Raw genomic sequence first — 21,895 nt, forward strand, 5'->3', positions numbered from 1 at the left:
ATGACTGACCTTTGATCCTGAACGCTGATCTTTGACTGTAATCCTGACCCTTTGATAGTGATTGTAGAACATTTATCCTGACAGTTAACCTTAGATGCTGATCCTTAGGTCCTGAACCTGTGATCCTAATCACTCATCTTTGATTCGGACTAATGGTGGATCCTTAGTTTTGAACCTGATCACTGCATTTTGATTATTTTAATCCCAATTACACTCCAAAACAGTAGAAGTAGAAGTTTATGATGTGACCTTTGTGTAAGAGCAGACAGAAATTGCTCTGTGATGAAGACAAACAAAACGCATAGACCATTTTGTATATATTGTTCAAAATGTGCATTTGTGTTCATTGTTTGAACCTTTTTGTTGTACAGTCTTTCACACAAGAACCCAAATTACCTTTAGAAAGTGTCAAACAGTTGTTTATTATAGTTTACTGTGTGTTTTAAATAAATGAGTGTGGAAAATTATTTTCCGCTTCACTTTTTCCTTTCGTATTTCTGATTGTAAACCTTTATTACACTTATAAAACACAACTATGGCATATATATTCTGAAAGTACAGGTTGTCCTGAAAAAGAGAGAGATAAAACTTGATTGTGGGATGCAGGGAGAGCTGTTAACGGCAATAATAAATCATTTATGCCAGGCAAGTGAACTGTCCAAAAAATGCCCTCGGACCCCAGAGGGTTAATACAAAATGATAAGGAACATAATCTCTATTAGGAACTGCTTCAACAACGTCACACGAACATAAATAACTAGAATTTTGACAGATTTCTACTAATGATACATTCATAGTATATAAAGCTCTGTTAAAAGCATGCATTTGGGCACACTTGGGATTTGATAACATCTTGAGTAAGAAGACGCTTCACATGACCAATTCAATATGTGAGCTGTGCAAAATGAAGTCAAGCATTTTGGGAACACAAGAAATGCTTGTGTGCATTTAGCACGACATCACCCCGAGTAGAAAGAAGTCAAACAGCCGCAGTGGCAACACCAGGTTGCTGCTCTACCAACTGAGCAACTGCCGCCCCTATAGAATCATGATAACATGAATCTGAATCAAATGGAATTGTGATGTACCAAATGATTCACACCCCTACAACAAACTACTTGTTAAAATACTGCAACACTACAGGTATGTGATTGACAAAATGTCACAGCAGGCAAACACGGAAAAGTGAGCTGATTTTCAACCACTGTATTCCAACTTGAGTCATCAGTCAAACCACAAATCAGAAGCAAATAATAATTTAGTATGACAGCAAACATGCAAAGTGGCTTCACCATGTCCAAGCAGCGTGCGTGTGTTGTGGAAGGGGCCTAGGTGAGGGCCAGGATCCTATCACTCAAACTCTTCATCCAAAGTTGCTTCGCTGTTTGCCTCTTGGTCCAGTGTTTCAAATTAACATCGAGATGAGTTTTACTACAGGAAACAAAGAAACAAAAAGAAATGAAGCAAGATAAAATTCCCAAACATGTTTCTGAACTAAAACCAGTTCTATCCCGGAAATACTGTAGGATTTAGATTTAGGATGAGGATATGGAGTTCTGAATTACCACCCAGGGTTATGTTGTCGTGACTAATATGGTAGTACCATGAAATGTTATATTTACAGCCACTGTGCTACACATTTTACAAACGTTAAACAAAATTAAATACAACTTTGTTGCAAAACTGAATTATTACAATTATTTTTGGTGCTGCTGTTCGAACTGCAGTTAGACTTTTGTATCTCTTGCTGGAGATGGGGGGGAGCTTCAGATGGCAGCAGATCAGCACTCGCTTCGTGTGTATTATGCAAAACAACACAAGATGCCTAAAAAAATATATAAATATCTATAGATAGATATCTATATTTACATAGATATACAGAAGAAACCATCAAAACAAAACAGTTAATTTCAGATCTTTACAGAGGAGAATTCTTTTTGCAGCAATACAATATATAAAAAGGTAAAACCATATTAAAACTAATGAAAAAAACATTAATTTTTATTTATTCTGTGTGTGGTAATAAGTATCTGGGAAACAAAAATCATCATTAAATTTGACATATCAGTGACATCCAGCTTTATGCTATTTTGTTGATTTCTGCTTTCCACAAGTAATGCAAAAACAAAATCTATAACAAATCTGTAAAAATGCATTAATTTACTGCCAGAAATATATTGTGATGGTTTTAAGCCCTTTTGATATAATCAGCACCTCTGCTGCATATGGATGAAAACGCATTTTAATATATAAACTATCAGCTGGGGCTCTGTATCAACATCAAAACCAGGTCTTGCACTGTTGATTTCTGCCACCCAATTGTTTATTTTTGTGTCTTAAAAATACAATCGGGTGCCCAATCTGGGTATGCTATAGTGAAAGAAAGAGAGAGAGAGAGAGAGAGAGAGAGAGAGAGAATCACGACTTTGTAATACACAAAGGTGAATAATTGGATGTAATCTGTGTGGTAATACACATCTTTTGCTTTTCACATTTCTGCTTGAATGTGGGCAGCACGGTGGCTTAGTGGTTAGCACTGGTGCCTCACAGCGAGAAGGTCATGGGTTCAATTTCCGTGGCTTTTCTGTGTGAAGTTTGCATGTTCTCCCCGTGTGTGCGTGGGTTTCCTCCGGGTGCTCCGGTTTCCTCCCACATCCAAAGACATGTGGGTTAGGTGGACTGGAATCTTTAAATTATCCGTAGGTGTGTGTGTGGGTGTGTCTATGTTTGTTTGTCTGTTTGTGGCCCTGCGACAGACTGGCATCCTGTCCTGGGTGTACCCCGCCTCATGCTCTATGGCTGCTGGGATAGGCTCCAGCCTCCCGCGACCCTTAAATGGACTAAGCGGTAGACGATGAATGAATGAATGTGGATTTGGTTGTGAAATCACTTTGATGCTAGTTTAAAATTAAAGGCTGAAATTAAAGCACACGTGTGTGTTCATAGACTCATTGTTTGCTGACCTCTTTAAAACTCTTCTGGAAATATAATATGCATCCGTAATCCCATGAAAGGCCCGTCACACTCTTCAGCAGAAGACAGTTTTTTCGGATGTTAACAGATACATTTTACCTTTGTAGTTATAAGCTCAGACATTAGCACACAGACTGCACACATCCCCATTGTTGAGCATGCCCAGTAGCTTCCAAGTCATGGTGATGCGTTCACTGTTGCTTGTAATGGGCAGTAACCTGGCGTCTAATGGTGTTTAATACTATGACACACAAATTTAGACTGCGACTGTGATGAACTCCCGATTTCCTTCATTTTGGAATCAAGAAGGCCAAAAAATTGCCAATGGTATATTGGCTTAAAAGCATTAAAAATAATCAGGAGTTCCTTACTACAAAATCAAGACTTTGCTACATTAGTTTGAGCATACAACACATATTTCATAGTGAGAGTATACCAAGACTCAAAACAAAAACTTCTTGTCACAAGACTCATCATACAGTATTTCGTTGCCATGCACCTTTGTGTGTGTGTGTGTTATCCCAATTTCTGGAACACAAATACTTGTTTGTTTCAAAGTAGTAAAGAATAATGAACAGTGACTGAGAAAAAACCCATCTAAAACATTTTTATATCTCATCTTGTGATAAATGTGTTTGTTCCTAACTTTTTTCCAAAACGCAGAAGTTTAAAGTTACACACACACACACACACACACACACACACACACACACACACACACACACACACACACACACACACTAAAAAGGAATATCCTCATCATTGTGATTAAAATAAATGAGCTTTTGACAACAAAACCTCTTTCTTGGTTCCAGTAAGCTTCAGATCCCTTGCTGCGGTGGTTTTATAGGATTCCTTTTAATCACAGACTCACTCTAACTTTAATTATACTATGCAGGACACATTCTGACCATTATATCCAGATGTTGAAGTCAGGAAACAGCACACAAAGCCAAATGCTAATGAGCTGTGAACCAAAGGAGGGTTGCAACTAATGATTATTTTCATTAATAAATTTGTTGATTATTTGCTTGACTGACTGTCTATGTTTTGCCATAACCCAAATATTTTTAATTGAATGCCAGAGGAGTAAAGAAATAGCAAAAAAAAAAGCTTAATTTGGACAGTGAATTTGGAAATTTACTTAAAAATGCAGAATGATTATCAAAATAGTTGGGAATTTATTTAATAATTGATTAATAATCAATTACTAATCAATAAATTGCTGCAACACCAAACCAAAGCCTACAGTGTAATCAAGCTGTCAGTGAAAAACCATTAAAAACATCTCAACAGAATCACAGAGGCCAGGTTACACCTCAGTCAAGCCTGTTACATGTGAGCTCTGGACAAAGTGCAGACAAAAAACATGTTTTATTTATAATGTCGACATAACACATCATCATGTAACTACATTTTACCTTTGGCTGAAGATTGGTGACTGTGTGTATTCAAGTGTTGTCTCTCTGCCCCATCCAGACAACGTTTCCCAAAGATGCGCACTCAATTTGGTGACAGAGTTCTTCCATATACATTAGTTGTTTTTTGAACATGTTGACTTGTTATTGTTGCAGTTAAGAAGATGATGGTGGTCACAGGGTGATCACAAAGGTCTGTTCAGCATTTTGTGACAGTCCTTCCAATAAACACTGGCCACTTCGTCACTTTCAATCCAAGTGGAAATGTGTTGGACAAGAGTATAGACGTCAGCAATCATGTTCCAATAATAAATTAAATACATACATGCATACATACATACAACCCCAATTCCAATGAAGTTGAGACATCGTGTAAAATGTAAATAGAAACAGAATACAATGATTTGCAAATCCTCTTCAACCTATATTCAGTTGAATACACCACAAACACAAGATATTTCATGTTCAAACTGATAAACTTTATTGTTTTTGTGCAAATATTTGCTTATTTTGAAATGGATGCCTGCAACAGGTTTCAAAAAAGCTGGGACAGTGGTATGTTTACCGCTGTGTTACATCACCTCCTTCTAATAACACTCAATAAGCATTTGGGAACTGAGGACACTCGTGATTGGGTATAAAAGGAGCATCCCCAAAAAGCTCAGCCGTTCACAGGCAAAGATGGGGCACTTTCTATACATACAGTATAAGCAGCAATGCTGAAAACCAACATTGAATGCGCGTGACCTTCGATCCCTCAGGCGGCACTGCATTAAAACCGACATCATTGTGTAAAGGATCTTACCGCGTGGGCTCAGGAACACTTCAGAAAACCATTGTCAGTTAACACAGTTTGTCGCTACATCTACAAGTGCAAGTTAAAACTCTACCATGCAAAGCGAAAGCCATATATCAACAACATCCAGAAACACCACCGCCTTCTCTGGGCCCGAGCTCATTTGAAATGGACAGACGCAAAGTGGAAAAGTGTGCTGTGGTCTGATGAGTCCACATTTCAAATTGTTTTTGGAAATCATGGACATCATGTCCTCTGGACAAAAGAGGAAAAAGACCATCCAGATTGTTACCAGCGCAAAGTTCAAAAGCCAGCATTTGTGATGGCATGGGGGTGTGTTAGTGCCCATGACATGGCCAACTTACACATTTGTGATGGCACCATCAATGCTGAAAGGTACATCCAGGTTTTAGAGCAACACATGCTGCCATCCAAGCAACGTCTTTTTCAGGGACGTCCCTGCTTATTTCAGCAAGACAATGCCAAGCCACATTCTGCACGTGTTACAACAGCATGGCTTCATAGTAAAAGACTGCGGGTACTAGACTGGCCAGCCTGCAGTCCAGACCTGTCGCCCATTGAAAATGTGTGGCGCATTATGAAGCGCAAAATACGACAACAAGGACGCCGGACTGTTGAACAACTGAAGCAGTACATCAAGCAAGAATGGGAAAGAATTCCACCTACAAAGCTTCAATAATGAGTGCCCTCAGTTCCCAAATGCTTATTGTGTGTTGTTAGAAGGAAAGGTGATGTAACAACAGTGGGAAAAATACCACTGTCCCAGCTTTTTTGAAACGTGTTGCAGGCATCCATTTCAAAATGAGCAAATATTTACAAAAAACAATAAAGTTTATCAGTTTGAACATTAAATATCCTGTCTTTGTGGTGTATTCAGTTGAATATAGGTTGAAGAGGATTTGAAAATCATTGTGTTCTGTTTTTAGTTACATTTTACACAACGTCCCAACTTAATTGGAACTGGGGTTGTACATTGCTGTGCAGTCCGAGAAACTATAAAGTTGTATATAAGATTCTGCTGCATGTTTAATAGATTTAAGCTTGTAATATGATTAAACATTGTAATTAAGGATCCACCAATGACTTTTTTAAAAGGACACTGACAGTGCTGCAGTGCCAGCAGATGGCAAGCACAGCATGTTACGCAAAGACAATTCTGATGAAAAACAAAAACAGTCCATAGCTTGAGTGCACACAAAAAGCTAGTTTTCCCCACATAAAGAGAGACTTTTTATGACCCTCAGCATAGTGCTGAAAATGCTTTACAGAAATAAAAAAGATAACATGGTGAGTTATAAAACACTGGACTGCTTATTTGCATCTACTTGGTATGAGTCAAGTTTTAATCACAGTCTCAAAACACTTCACAACACGCCCACATCGTGAGAGAATAAATAAAAACACACTTCAACCTCAGATTTTGAGTGAGAACAAAAAGATTGCATTTTACCAAACAGCAATTAACACCACTGATAAGACATCAAAGGCAAATGTTTGCAGCAAGTAAGCCATGACAATTTTTTATTATTATTAGTGTAAATATAGCACTTGCTGTACATTGATTCCAAGTAGAGCCCGACCGATGCCGATAACAATATTTGGATGAAAAAAAATGCCGATAATCGATAAATCGGCTGATTTGCCAATAGTCGATAAATCAGCCGATAATATATATATATATTTTTTTTTTTTTTTTTTATGAATAAAATGCTCTTTTTTGGACCCTTAACAAAAAAGGTATGAGCTAAAAGCTGAAGCTTTGTCCTCATATTGATTAACTTTATAACAGAGAAGAATTTTCAAGTTCAAAAAATGCAAAAATGCAATTGGAGCAGTTAGAGGGCTATTCAAACGGGCCAACTAGTAAGATATCACTCCTGAAAATGATCTTTGCCATATCACGTGAGGTAAATCTGCCCTACGATTGGATTTTGGAAAACCATGTGACAGAGAACCAATTCCGATTGGACACTCACATTGCACATGTCATCACACATCTTCTATAAGGAGTACCAAGATGGCCAATGGTGGATTGAAAGTCCGCGTAGTTAACTTTTCAGCAAAAAAAAAAAAGTAAGTTTCTATCTTATATCATTAAAAATGTATTTACAATTTAGTAAAGCTTGGTCCCAGCCATCGTATACGACGGCGTCAGCCCCAGAGGGTTAATAGCGAATGGCAGTAATTCCCAGAACCCTACCGGACGACCAGTGAATCTGAATGTTTCAACCTCTTAGCAGTAAACGAAAGTTTTTCATGCTAGAAATATGGTCTGCACAACATGGTCTTAATAAAAAGCGTGACAGATGCAATGAAGCTCATTTGACACATTACTACATAAACTGAGTTAATCAAACTGAGTTGAACTGAAACTGGAGAAATGTGGGGTGAATGTAATCTCAAAGTTATTACAAACAACATCCATATAAACTTACTTGTATGCTTTTGTCAGCCGATCAGTGCAGTGTGACGGCGAACTACGGGGGCTGGTGATGAACACATTTAAGCAGGGGCGTAAGCAGTTCTCAGTTGAATGGAGTCAGAGGTCCATCTACTGGACAAACGGTGCAAGGACATTTTACATTGCCGACATAAACATCACTTCAGTAACTGTTCTGTTTATGAGAAATTATTGGTGTTCTATTGGCAAAATTTTGGCTGATAGTGAGTACTTTGAAAAGGGCTTATATCGGCCGATAATATCAGCCGGCCGATATATCGGTTAGGCTCTAATTCTAAGTATTGGTTGGTAACAGGGGTGTGCCATAATCATACAGTCTACAAGAATACCAGAATAAATTTTTATGTGATTAAAATGTGTCATATCACAATATAATTGGCTAGGTTTCAATTACAGATTAGCGGAGTAGCAACATGGTGCTAGCGTATTTGGGAAGCTGCCCACTTTACTTTTTCCTGGTTGTTTTAGTGTTTTTGTTTGGTTGGCAATTATTTTCCTTGTCTGATTTATAACATCAACCGATTGCTTCAGAAATGTTTGCTGGAGTTGTTAAATGGTGCCGTTCTGTTGAAATGAGCGAGGGTCTCTCCCGTCATCTGTGCTGTAGTGTTAGTGGAGAGAGGAGAGAGAGCGAGAGACAGTCTTAGAACACAAGTGCTGCGCACCTACATTGCAGACTGCTCACTGAAAGGTCATAAAATCTGCTCACTGTCCAGGCTGACTCGTTTTAAAGCATGATTAATCCCCCACAGCAACCTAAAGCCTGACTTATGCTTTTACAACTCTGTGGCTATGCAAAGACATTGACGTGGGCATGACCCTTTCGAAGTTCTCCGTCGTGTTTGTTTTTCTGGACTAATTTGTCTCTCAATGACCTCTACTTCTTTATACAATCATCAACCTCCTAACTAACATTACATGCAGTTTCCCACCATGAACTGCAGGTCATTTGAGCGTGTTTGTAGTGTTGTAAAGTTGGTCATATTTGCGTATTTTTCTGCCAAACATTCCTCTATTTGATCCACGATTGAAATGTAATTGGTGTGTGCACTGCAAAAACTTTTAAATCTGATGGGAGAGGAAGGAGTGAAACCAGAAAGCTGACCAATCACAGCCCTTGTGGTCTTCATCTTTTCGATGTGTAGTGTCAGTTTTTGGGAGGTGCATGTCAGGCTACGAAGAGGGGCTCAGAGAGGGAACGCAGTGACACAGAGGGCTCTGCGTCATTATAGAGATGGAGAAGCATAAATCAGGCTTAAATGTTCTGCTTTACACAATCAGCACTGACATGACTTCTGGACTTATTAACATCAAACCATTGTTCACCAAATTATCTGGAACTGCACTGAACTGTAAATTCAACAGTCATGTTTGTGGTAGATGGGGAAAATCCAGGTAAATATTCCCATATCTGTGTGGTGTTTTTGTTTTTATTTGCTTGTTTTTTGAAGGGGGGGGGCATAATATTTGTTTCCATGAAGCATATATTCTATTTGTGACTTCAGATGAGGCGATTTTGCATTCATGTTCCAGCACACACAACAACACAAGCAAGCAAGTCCCTTCGGGTTCTTCCTTGTTTTTCCACTCAGCATCACCACAACGGATCAGAGGTGGCTCTGCATGTTGAACGGAAATCAAATTCAATTTGGTTGAATGGGGACAGCCTGCATTAACTCAAGGGATCAGAGTATTCACCAGTTCATTCACTGTCATTTAATCAAATCTCAAGTTTCTTGTGGCTTGCATCAGGTTACGCTTTGAAATGAACACAGCATACGTGTGGTTCCATAGTGAAGAATAAGTACATATTAGCTAAACATATGTGGCTCAGAGGGCATGCAAAGGCTCCAACACTGCGAGGCTCAGGAGACACACGACACCTTTACAAAAACAGCCAGCACTCCACTCTGGAGAAAAAAAACATCCACCAAATGGCTCTGGTGCTCTAAACCATCACATCCTCAGGTACTCTCTCCCTAATGCCTCCTGTTGTAGTCCTCCATTTTAAAGAAGGTTAGATGAACCCTGCAGGGTTATTTTAGACTACATTTATAGTATTTGGGTCATTTTCACTGTGGGGAACTTTTATGAGCAGGCTTTCATGTTCACTGAAGACTTCAAATAATGCCCTCTGCAATTCTGCAAGGTTGCAAAAGGCAGGATATAAATTAAAAGGGTGGGGTGCGGGGGGGGGGGGGGGCTTATTCTCTCTTACAAAGGATTACTGACTAGCATTTGACCCAACCAAAAAAAAACCCAAAGATAACACAGGAGGCCACATCACATTAATCTAACTACTGGGAAACAATCAGGAACTCCCATAACGCTGTGGAGCCCTCAAACTTAAAATTTGCAGGTAAATACAGACATTCAAGGGTCTCATTAAGGAAGAAAGTAGAAGTTGTAATGAAAAAAATCAAATTAAATCAAATCAGTTTTATTTATATAGCGCCAAATCACAACAAACAGTTGCCCCAAGGCGCTTTATATTGTAAGGCAAGGCCATACAATAATTACATAAAAACCCCAATGGTCAAAACAACCCCCTGTGAGCAAGCACTTGGCGACAGTGGGAAGGAAAAACTCCCTTTTAACAGAAAGAAACCTCCAGCAGAACCAGGCTCAGGGAGGGGCAGTCTTCTGCTGGGACTGGTTGGGGCTGAGGGAGAGAACCAAGAAAAAGACATGCTGTGGAGGAGAGCAGAGATCAATCACTAATGATTAAATGCAGAGTGGTGCATACAGAGCAAAAAGAGAAAGAAACACTCAGTGCATCATGGGAACCCCCCAGCAGTCTAAGTCTATAGCAACATAACTAAGGGATGGTTCAGGGTCACCTGATCCAGCCCTAACTATAAGCTTTAGCAAAAAGGAAAGTTTTAAGCTTAATCTTAAAAGTAGAGAGGGTGTCTGTCTCCCTGATCCGAATTGGGAGCTGGTTCCAGAGGAGCCTGAAAGCTGAAGGCTCTGCCTCCCATTGATGATGATGATGATGATGAATACTTTATTGAGCAAGTTAAAAACATTTATACATTGCGCACATTCATTCATTCATTCATTCATTCATTTCATTCATTTGCCTGGAAAAAGAGTCTGTTGCTCTATAAAAAAGCCCTTCGTAAAGCTAGGACATCTTTCTACTCATCACTAATTGAAGAAAATAAGAACAACCCCAGGTTTCTTTTCAGCACTGTAGCCAGGCTGACAAAGAGTCAGAGCTCTATTGAGCTGAGTATTCCATTAACTTTAACTAGTAATGACTTCATGACTTTCTTTGCTAACAAAATTTTAACTATTAGAGAAAAAATTACTCATAACCATCCCAAAGACGTATCGTTATCTTTGGCTGCTTTCAGTGATGCCGGTATTTGGTTAGACTCTTTCTCTCCGATTGTTCTGTCTGAGTTATTCTCATTAGTTACTTCATCCAAACCATCAACATGTTTATTAGACCCCATTCCTACCAGGCTGCTCAAGGAAGCCCTACCATTATTTAATGCTTCGATCTTAAATATGATCAATCTATCTTTGTTAGTTGGCTATGTACCACAGGCTTTTAAGGTGGCAGTAATTAAACCATTACTTAAAAAGCCATCACTTGACCCAGCTATCTTAGCTAATTATAGGCCAATCTCCAACCTTCCTTTTCTCTCAAAAATTCTTGAAAGGGTAGTTGTAAAACAGCTAACTGATCATCTGCAGAGGAATGGTCTATTTGAAGAGTTTCAGTCAGGTTTTAGAATTCATCATAGTACAGAAACAGCATTAGTGAAGGTTACAAATGATCTTCTTATGGCCTCGGACAGTGGACTCATCTCTGTGCTTGTTCTGTTAGATCTCAGTGCTGCTTTTGATACTGTTGACCATAAAATTTTATTACAGAGATTAGAGCATGCCATAGGTATTAAAGGCACTGCGCTGCGGTGGTTTGAATCATATTTGTCTAATAGATTACAATTTGTTCATGTAAATGGGGAATCTTCTTCACAGACTAAAGTTAATTATGGAGTTCCACAAGGTTCTGTGCTAGGACCAATTTTATTCACTTTATACATGCTTCCCTTAGGCAGTATTATTAGACGGTATTGCTTAAATTTTCATTGTTACGCAGATGATACCCAGCTTTATCTATCCATGAAGCCAGAGGACACACACCAATTAGCTAAACTGCAGGATTGTCTTACAGACATAAAGACATGGATGACCTCTAATTTCCTGCTTTTAAACTCAGATAAAACTGAAGTTATTGTACTTGGCCCCACAAATCTTAGAAACATGGTGTCTAACCAGATCCTTACTCTGGATGGCATTACCCTGACCTCTAGTAATACTGTGAGAAATCTTGGAGTCATTTTTGATCAGGATATGTCATTCAAAGTGCATATTAAACAAATATGTAGGACTGCTTTTTTGCATTTACGCAATATCTCTAAAATCAGAAAGGTCTTGTCTCAGAGTGATGCTGAAAAACTAATTCATGCATTTATTTCCTCTAGGCTGGACTATTGTAATTCATTATTATCAGGTTGTCCTAAAAGTTCCCTAAAAAGCCTTCAGTTAATTCAAAATGCTGCAGCTAGAGTACTGACGGGGACTAGAAGGAGAGAGCATATCTCACCCATATTGGCCTCTCTTCATTGGCTTCCTGTTAATTCTAGAATAGAATTTAAAATTCTTCTTCTTACTTATAAGGTTTTGAATAATCAGGTCCCATCTTATCTTAGGGACCTCGTAGTACCATATTACCCCAATAGAGCGCTTCGCTCTCAGACTGCAGGCTTACTTGTAGTTCCTAGGGTTTGTAAGAGTAGAATGGGAGGCAGAGCCTTCAGCTTTCAGGCTCCTCTCCTGTGGAACCAGCTCCCAATTCAGATCAGGGAGACAGACACCCTCTCTACTTTTAAGATTAGGCTTAAAACTTTCCTTTTTGCTAAAGCTTATAGTTAGGGCTGGATCAGGTGACCCTGAACCATCCCTTAGTTATGCTGCTATAGACGTAGACTGCTGGGGGGTTCCCATGATGCACTGTTTCTTTTTCTTTTTGCTCTGTATGCACCACTCTGCATTTAATCATTAGTGATCGATCTCTGCTCCCCTCCACAGCATGTCTTTTTCCTGGTTCTCTCCCTCAGCCCCAACCAGTCCCAGCAGAAGACTGCCCCTCCCTGAGCCTGGTTCTGCTGGAGGTTTCTTCCTGTTAAAAGGGAGTTTTTCCTTCCCACTGTAGCCAAGTGCTTGCTCACAGGGGGTCGTTTTGACCGTTGGGGTTTTACATAATTATTGTATGGCCTTGCCTTACAATATAAAGCGCCTTGGGGCAACTGTTTGTTGTGATTTGGCGCTATATAAAAAAAAATTGATTGATTGATTGATTGATTCATCTTTGAAAATCCGTACATTACTCAAAGGGAGTAGAATGAAGTAAAACGTATATTTTCTACCCCCTTTCACATGTTTTATTTTCGACTAAGCAGACAAGAATAAATAAAAACATTTTGAGATCATATATACCTATATAAACACACACCTTGCATTATACATATCAACATGTATTTACATAAATACACTACCTCTATACACAAATACCCTTGCATACACCAATACACACACTAGATTCAATGAGATTTGACAGTATAACACTTAACCCACATACATGCACCCATGGGCACCCAGCCCATGCATGCATGCACGCACATTTACCTATATTCGATTAAACTTGATGATATATTAATTTTTTTTTTCCCCACACACATGTATCATGGGCAACTCGTGTGCATTCATATTTCCCATACATTCGTCATGCCCAAATAATATAACAGTTTAGATCCACAAACATGCACACCTGTATGTATACTAAGAATTATGTTATTCAGTTTCAGATTTTTTTAATATTTTGAGTTTTAAATTTCTTTTGAATTGATGTCCTCAGTTAGGTTATTCCATAAATCCACCCCATGTCTCGTAAGGCACATTTGTTTCATTGTTGTACGAGCACACTGTTTTTTTAAATTATATTTCCTTCTTAGATTGTAATCTCCCTCTCTTTCACTAAACAAATTTTGGAGGTTATCTGATAGTAGGTTTTGTTTCACTTTAAAAATAATTTGTAAAGTTTTAAATTCTGCAAGATCTCTAAATTTTAGTATTTTGGATTGTAAAAACAGTGTACTCGTATGATCTCTGAAGCCTACATTATGGATGATTCTTATTGCCCTTTTCTGTAACTTAAAAAGTGTGTCTACATTACTTTTATATGTATTACCCCATACCTCAATGCCATAGCTAATATATGGTAATATTAATGTGCAATAAATAATATATAAGGACTCCTGATCTAAGAAATGTTTGGCTTTCCCCATTATGGAAATACTTCTGGCCATTTTGGATTGTATGCTAGCAATGTGGGGTTTCCAGCACATCCTGTGATCGATTATTATTCCTAAAAATCTATGTTGGTTAACCCTTTCAATAGGAACCATGTCAATTTTAAGATTTACTTTTGTTTTCATTTCTCGGTTTCCAAAGAGCATTAATTTTGTCTTTGAAATATTAAGTGACAATTTATTACTATCAAACCAATTTTTTAATTTAATAATTTCTATTTGCATTTCGATCACAAGTTGTTCCAGGTTTCCCCCAGAACATACTATCGTTGTGTCATCAGCAAAGAGGATAAATTTCAGTTTTTCAGAGATGAATTGCAAGTCATTAATATAAATTTTAAAAAGTTTAGGTCCTAAAACAGACCCTTGTGGAACTCCACAATGTATCTGTTTAAACAAAGATTTATATTCTCCTTGTTGTCTGTTGTTTAAATAAGATTGGAGCCAATTTAGTGCAATACCCCTTATGCCAATTTTTTCCAATTTACGTAATAAGATGTTGTGGTTAATAGTATCAAACGCCTTTTTTAAGTCAATGAAGATCGCCATTATATGTTTCTTTTTATCAATATTATTTGTTATTTCTTCCAATAAATCAATTAAAGCTAAAGTTGTTGATCTATTTTTTCTGAAACCATACTGGTTATCATTTAATATCTTGAACTTTTCAATGTATTGATCTAACCGTACTGTACATAGTTTTTCTAAAATTTTTGAGAATTGAAATAACACAGATATAGGTCTATAATTTGAGAATAGATACTTATCTCCACTTTTATATATAGGTGTAATTTTGGCAATCTTCATTTGACTTGGAAACTCTCCATTAATAAAAGATAAGTTATAGATATGACTTAGAGGTTTTGCAATTTCATTAATGACTTGTTTAATTATTGTAGTGTCCAACTTATTGCAATCTACTGATTTTTTTGCCTTCAATTCATTAACAGTGTTTATTATTTCCATTTCATCTGTTGCTGATAGAAAGAATGAATTTGAGTTTACTTGTTCAGTACCTATTTCTGAGGTTGAATATGGCATTTTTATTTCAGCTGCCAATTCTGGCCCTATATTGACAAAATAATGATTAAATGCATTTACTAGCTCTTCATTGTTGTAGATCTTTTTATCACTGTCAATGAAATAGTCCGGCAAGGTACTACGGTTCTCCTTTTTCCTGATGACACTATTTATTACATTCCAGAGACCTTTAATATTTCCCTTGTTTTGTTCTAGTTGTGTTTTATAATACATCTTTTTACAATTTCTTAATACACGTCAACTTATTTTTATATATTTTATATTTATTTTCTGTTTCGATTGTTCTTTCTTTAATAAATACCCTGTATAGCCAGTTTTTCTTTTTACAGGCATTAATTAAACTGCTTGTCATCCATGGGTTGGTTTTAGCTTGTTGTTTGATTTGGATTGATTTCACAGGGCAACATTGATCATAGAGAGTCAAAAATTTATTCAAAAAAGTGTTATAAGCCGAGTTAACCTCAGTTTCATCTAATATTACTTTCCAGTCTTGTTTTAATAGACTTTGTTTGAATATCATTATTATATCACATTTGTTTTTACTCTTATGAAATTAGTAATCTTAATATTTTTCTTGGCTTTCCTATAGTTATAATTTATTTTCATAGTTAAAAATACTGGTAAGTGGTCACTTATATCGTTTATTAATATGCCACTGGAAATGTCATTGTTTAATATGTTAGTGAAAATATTATCAATTTGTGATGAACTCTGTGCAGTGATTCTGGTTGGTTTAGTTATTTTTGGATGGAATGACAAGCTATACATAGTATCTATAAAATTTTCCGTAGGCTTATGTGTACTCATTTTTAATAAATCTATGTTAAAATCCCCACATATAAAAATATCTTTATGTTCCATTTTCGTATACAAGTTATGCATTAGTTCCGTAAACATTTCAATACTTGATCCAGGAGATCTGTAAACACACGTAATCAATATATTTTTTCTGTTTTCCATTATCAATTCAATTGTTATACACTCCATAATATCATCAATAGCCAATGTCATGTTGTCAATCTGTTTTGCATGTAAGTTTTTATCCACATATAATGCCACACCACCTCCATTTTTTTTGTTTCTGCTCTGTGCAAAGCATCTCAGACGATAAACTGGAGTGAGTGCAGCATCCATTTAGTGAGAAAACAAAAACACCTTTCCTTATTAAAATTCATTCCAGTAGTATTCTGCTCTTACTAGGATGCAGCAGTTTTCTAGTTTGGCAGATAGTTCTGGAGGAAATCACTGAAGAAATTAACACATTGAAAATATGGTTTGACAGAAACAAACTGTCATTAAACTTAAATAAGACAGGGATGAAATGGAGGTGTGAGAGTCACTAGGTGTTCACAGGAAACATTTATTTATTTATGTTCATTGTTAGTTGCTATTATATATTTTCTGTTGTGTTTCTATTCAGGTTCTTTTTGTCCCTTTCTCTAAAATTGTATATAATAATCATTAGATTATTAATATATAAACAAAAATAAATTTAAGAAATATTACAATTTGAAAACATGCACCCGAACGTGATGACGGCTGCAACTGCTAAATGCTAACTTTTAACATTGAAAATGCCATAGACATGCTAACACGTTAGCATCGCTCCCATTTTTAAGTTATAAAATACACCTATCAACTGTTTCAGAAGACCATAACAGGTCAGTTTAACATAGAAAAGGTAAATAATACTCACAGACGTATGCTCTTTAGGGTTTTAGCGGGGGAAAATTAAACGAAAGAAAGAAAGAATAAATGAAGCAATCGATCGAAGCATTGCTTCAATCTGCGAACCACTGCTTCGATTGGTTCAAGGTTCAAAGCAAAGCCGCGCTGCAGAAAAGTTGATTAAGGACCCGCTGCAGGGTCTGTAATCAATGTAGAGAAATTATTTTCCCGACAAACACCCCCCAAAACAACGGCCACTCTGAAGGACCGATAACAGAATCGTTAAGCACAAAGCTTATTAACATCAGTGGATCGAATCATTTCTTAACGATACCCGAAAGGAACCGGTTCTCCATACCCATCCCTATTTATTAGAAAGTGGAAGAAACAAAAGATGACTGTCAATCTCCCTTGGTCTGGGATTCCATGCAAGATCGCACTTTGTGGGGTAAGAATGATTCGGAGAAAGCTCAGAACTACACAGGAGGATTTGGTCAATGACGTGAAGAGAGCTGGGACCACAGTCACAAAGATTACATTAGTAACACATGATGCTGTCATGGTTTAAAATCCTGCAGGGCAGCAAGGTCCCCCTGCTCAAGCCAGCAAATGTCCAGGCCCGTTTGAAGTTCACCAGTGACCATCTGGATGATCCAGAGGAGGCATGGGAGAAGATCATGTGGTCAGATGAGACCAAAATAGAGCTTTTTGGAATCAACTCCAATTACCATGTTTAGAGGATGAGAACAATCCCAAGAAAACCATCCCAACTGTGAAACATGGGGGTGGAAACATCATACTCTGGGGGTGCTCTTCTGCAAAGGGAACAGGACGACTGCACCGTATTGAAGGGAGGATGGATGGGGTCATGCATTGCAAGATTTTGGCAAACAACCTCCTTCCCTCAGTAAGAGCATTGAAGATGGGTCATGGCTGGGTCTTCCAGCATGACAATGACCCCAAACACACAGCCAGGGCAACTAAGGAGGGGCTCCGTAAGAAGCATTTCAAGGTTCTGGAGTGGCCTGGCCTGTCTCCAAACCTGAAAGATTTGGAGAAGATCTGTTTGGAGGAGTGGGCCAATATCCCTGCTGCAGTGTCTGAAAACTTGGTCAAGAACTACAGGAAAAGTTTGACCTCTCTAATTGCAAACAAAGGCTACTGTGCCAAATATTAACATTGATTTTCACAGGTGTTCAAATACTTATTTGCAGCAGTAACATACAAATAAATTATTTAAAAAAATCATACATTGTGATTTCTGGATTCTTGTTTTTTAGATTATGTCTCTCACAGTGGACATGCACCTAAGATGAAAAGTTCAGACCCCTCCATGATTTCTAAGTGGGAGAACTTGCAAAATCGCAGGTGTTCAAATACTTATTTTCCTCACTGTATATATATGTATATATATCGGGTGTCCCAAAAAATATGCAACATTTTATCAGCAAAGAAAATGGTCAAAGCATATGTCTAGGAAATAAATTTATGGCTGGATAGAAAGCTGAAAGGTTGACGTTATTTATACCAGTGTTAATATTGGCCCTGCATTTTGTCAGTCTAGCATAAAGTCACAGCACCTGTTTGACACTCTTGGTCTGGTGCCAAAACTCAATCATTTCTGTTCGCTGTAGTATGGTTAATCTTGCCATTTTCCTGAGTCTTGCTTGGCATCAACATAAACTTCAGGGTCTTTGCAAGTAAAAAAAGAAACATAAGTGATTACGTTTGTAGCATTTAAGGGTGAAACCGAGTTTATATATATATATATATATATATATATATATATATATATATATATATATATATATATATATATATATTAATAACTCAAAAACAATTCATTGAGCATCGAAATAGCTGTAGATAAATATAACAGTCAAATAATAATCAATATTATAGCAGTTCAATGTTTCTAAAAGGTTTCTTCTTAATTTTACTGAATAATGGTTATACTGGCCTGATGAAACACAATAATGTTCAGTCTTACTTTCAATTAACACACCATCTGTGTTGCACATCAATGTGGAACAGAAAACACTATTCAATTTTCAATTTTTTTCAATTTATTTCCATTGATATAGCGTCAAATCACAACAGAGTTGCCTCAAGGTGCTTCACACAAGTAAGGTCTAACCTTACTAACCTCCAGAGCAACAGTGGTAAAGAAAAAACGCTCTCTGAGGAAGAAACCTCAAGCAGACCAGACTCAAAGGGGTGACCCTCTGCTTGAGCCAACAGACAAATTACAGAAACAATTCACAAAATAAAAATACAGGAAATGCTGTTGATGCACAGGACAGGAGGGTCTCCAGCATAAATACCACACCCATCTCTGGATGGAGCTGCAACTTAAACAGAGAGAAAAAACAGAATCAGGCATCAGAAAAACAAGAAATATAGTATAATTTGGCAGCATTAAACAAGACAAACGGGAAATACTAAGGTGATTGCCAGCCACTAGCTCTAAGCTTCACTAAAAGACTCAGAATTTAGGTAAAGTTGAGGCCGCGGCCCGCTGTTTCCTAATAAAATGAATTAAAAGAGTAAAAAGCATAGACTGTACTATGCCAGTATGCTAACCATACGAAAGGGAAAATAAGTGGGTCTCAAGTCTGGACTCGAAAGTCTCCACAGAATCTGACTGTTTAATTGACGTAGGGAGATCATTCCACAGAACAAGGGGCACGATAAGAGAAAGCTCTGTGACCCGCAGACTTCTTATTCACCTTAGGGACACAAAGTAGTCCTGCACTCTGAGAACGTAAAGCCCGGGCCGGTACATAAGGTTTAATTAGGTCAGGTAGGTAGGGAGGTACCAGTCCGTGAACAATTTTATAGACTAGTAGCAGAACTTTAAAATCTGATTTCACTGGGACAGAAAGCCAGTGAAGAGACGCCAAAATGGGTGTAATGTGGTCGAACTTTCTGCTTCGTGTCAAAAGTCTGGCTGCAGCATTTTGAACCAGGTGGAGACCCCTAATGCTGGACTGCAGTAAACAAGAAAATAGAACATTGCAGTAGTCCAATCTAGAAGAGATAAACGCATGGATCAGGGTCTCAGCATCAGCCATAGGCAGGATGGAACGAATCTTCGCTATATTTCGCAGGTGGAAGAAAGCAGTCCTAGTAATATTTCTAATATGGAGGCCAAAGGACAACAAAGGATCAAAAATTACCCCAAGGTTCCTCACTTTGTCAGTGTGATGTATGACACACGAGCCTAGGCTAAACGTTAACTGGTCAAATTGATGTCAATATCTCATTGGACCAAGAACCATCATTTCAGTCTTATCAGAGTTTAAAAGTAGGAAGTTTCTAGACATCCAGACACCATGTAGTTTAATACCTGTACATTACTGCTGAACATCATGACTTCCCACAGCAGAAAACCTTTCACTGGCTGTGCAAAATCTCTGATCTCTTTCCAGAACGGAGATGTCCGACTGCTGCAGAGCCTGTAAAAGTGTCTACAGACATTATATAAGCAAGGCACAGCTGGCAGAGGGTGGAGGGAGGAAGAAGTAACACAACAAAGACACATCAACAAGGAAACTGGTGCTTAAAAGTGCAACGATGTGTTTTCTTTCAAAAAAAATAAAAATAAAAAAATAAATAAAAAAATACCATCATAATCTCTCAGCATTCTCGGCGGGACATCAACTTGACCCTGACTCATGGCTGTTGAGCGGCTGACGCTGCGGTTCAAGTATCAGCAAGGCCTAAATTTAACAAGGAACTTCTTTGCCAAGAACATAATAAATATGACCTTGCATTTTGTCAAATAAAGCTGCAACAATTAATTGCTTATTAAATTAATTGGCAACTATTTTGTTCATTGATTTGTCATTTCAAGTTTGGAAATTCTCTCATTTCAGCTTCTTAAATGTGAATACTTTCTGCTTTCCTTACTAGGTTCATTACTCCTCTTTGTAAATGGAATCTTTGGGTTGTGGCAAAACAAAACACCAGAGTACCTCGTATTGGACTTTGGGAAACACTGATCAACATTTTTCACCATTTCCTGACATTTAAACAACTAATTAAGTAATACCGATAAATAATCAACAGTTTCATTGTTAATGACAATGAACCTTAGTTGCAGCCCTGCAAAACAGGTCACCAATTTTATTTTGTGTATTTTTGTGTCTCAGGGGAGAGATAAAGTTGTGTTCAAGATTTTCTTCATTTTTTTTTTCTATAGATGCTTTTTAACTTGTCACTTTTTATTTTATAGATTTTAAAATAGATACTTTTTAATGACAAAATATTTCAATACAAGACTGAAGGTTATTGTTATAAGTTATAATAATGATGTACTAAATCAGCCAAAGGATTAATTAACTACTCAGAAAGCAATAAAGAGATTAATTAAAAAAGATTAGCCTAATCAGTTAAAAATAAAAAAAAATCACCCCCTTGGCAACCATCTAAAATATAAGCAAGGAAATATTTTAAAAAGTGATCCCATTTCTGCATCTGTCTCAAATCTAATCAAATAATCCTTGACCCAAAGTCTACTTCCCCATCTAATTATAGTTAAATCTGTGTATGTTTTTCCACAGATACACTGCCGACATTCAGACAATCTTGGATTTAAAAAAAAAAAAAAATCGATGAGGTACGTGAAAATAATGTACAAAAGACTGATTCGATTGATTAATCCTCCCAGATTAATGTGGGATATTAATTTACAGCCATTTGTTTCATTTACGTTTCTCAGAGTTAATATAATTATCTGTCATAAGGAGTTATCATTATGTCTTAAATAGGTCGTGGCAGGTTTTCAACACTTCAAGTTGTAAGGAGAGCGAGAGAGAGCAGAAATGATAATTGGATACTACCAGCTTAAAACATCAGTCACGGATGATAAAGTAGAGTGAGAACAGGATCAGGACAAGAATTATGTCTGATGAATTTACATTTAAGAAAATTTCTGTCTATATTCACATATTTGCAGTTTGGGGTCAGTTTCCTGTTCAAGGATACTTTCAAACACAGTCGGCAATAACTGGAACTTGAGCACTTCGGAAAAAAATGTCTATCTCGGCTTTCAATGCTTACCAGTCCAGTAAGTATCAGTGAAATTGTGGAGAGCTGGACATGTCCAAACTTGTCCTCTGACACGCCG

At 37.4% G+C, this 21,895-nt stretch overlaps 1 protein-coding gene across 1 annotated transcript in view; it reads right to left on the bottom strand.

The window, feature by feature from the left end:
* The window catches only part of LOC117511146 (spermatid perinuclear RNA-binding protein-like), a 196,080-nt gene that overhangs the window by 112,343 nt on the left and 61,842 nt on the right, over window positions 1-21,895 (bottom strand). Inside the window, exon 2 of the mRNA XM_034171126.1 lies at window positions 1,293-1,431. Coding sequence (XP_034027017.1) covers window positions 1,293-1,295 — 3 coding nt within the window. The 5' untranslated portion in view covers window positions 1,296-1,431. The remainder of the gene's footprint in view (window positions 1-1,292; window positions 1,432-21,895) is intronic.

The sequence above is a fragment of the Thalassophryne amazonica genome, chromosome 5 (assembly GCF_902500255.1).
Source record: "Thalassophryne amazonica chromosome 5, fThaAma1.1, whole genome shotgun sequence".
Classification (NCBI taxonomy): Eukaryota; Metazoa; Chordata; class Actinopteri; order Batrachoidiformes; family Batrachoididae; genus Thalassophryne; species Thalassophryne amazonica.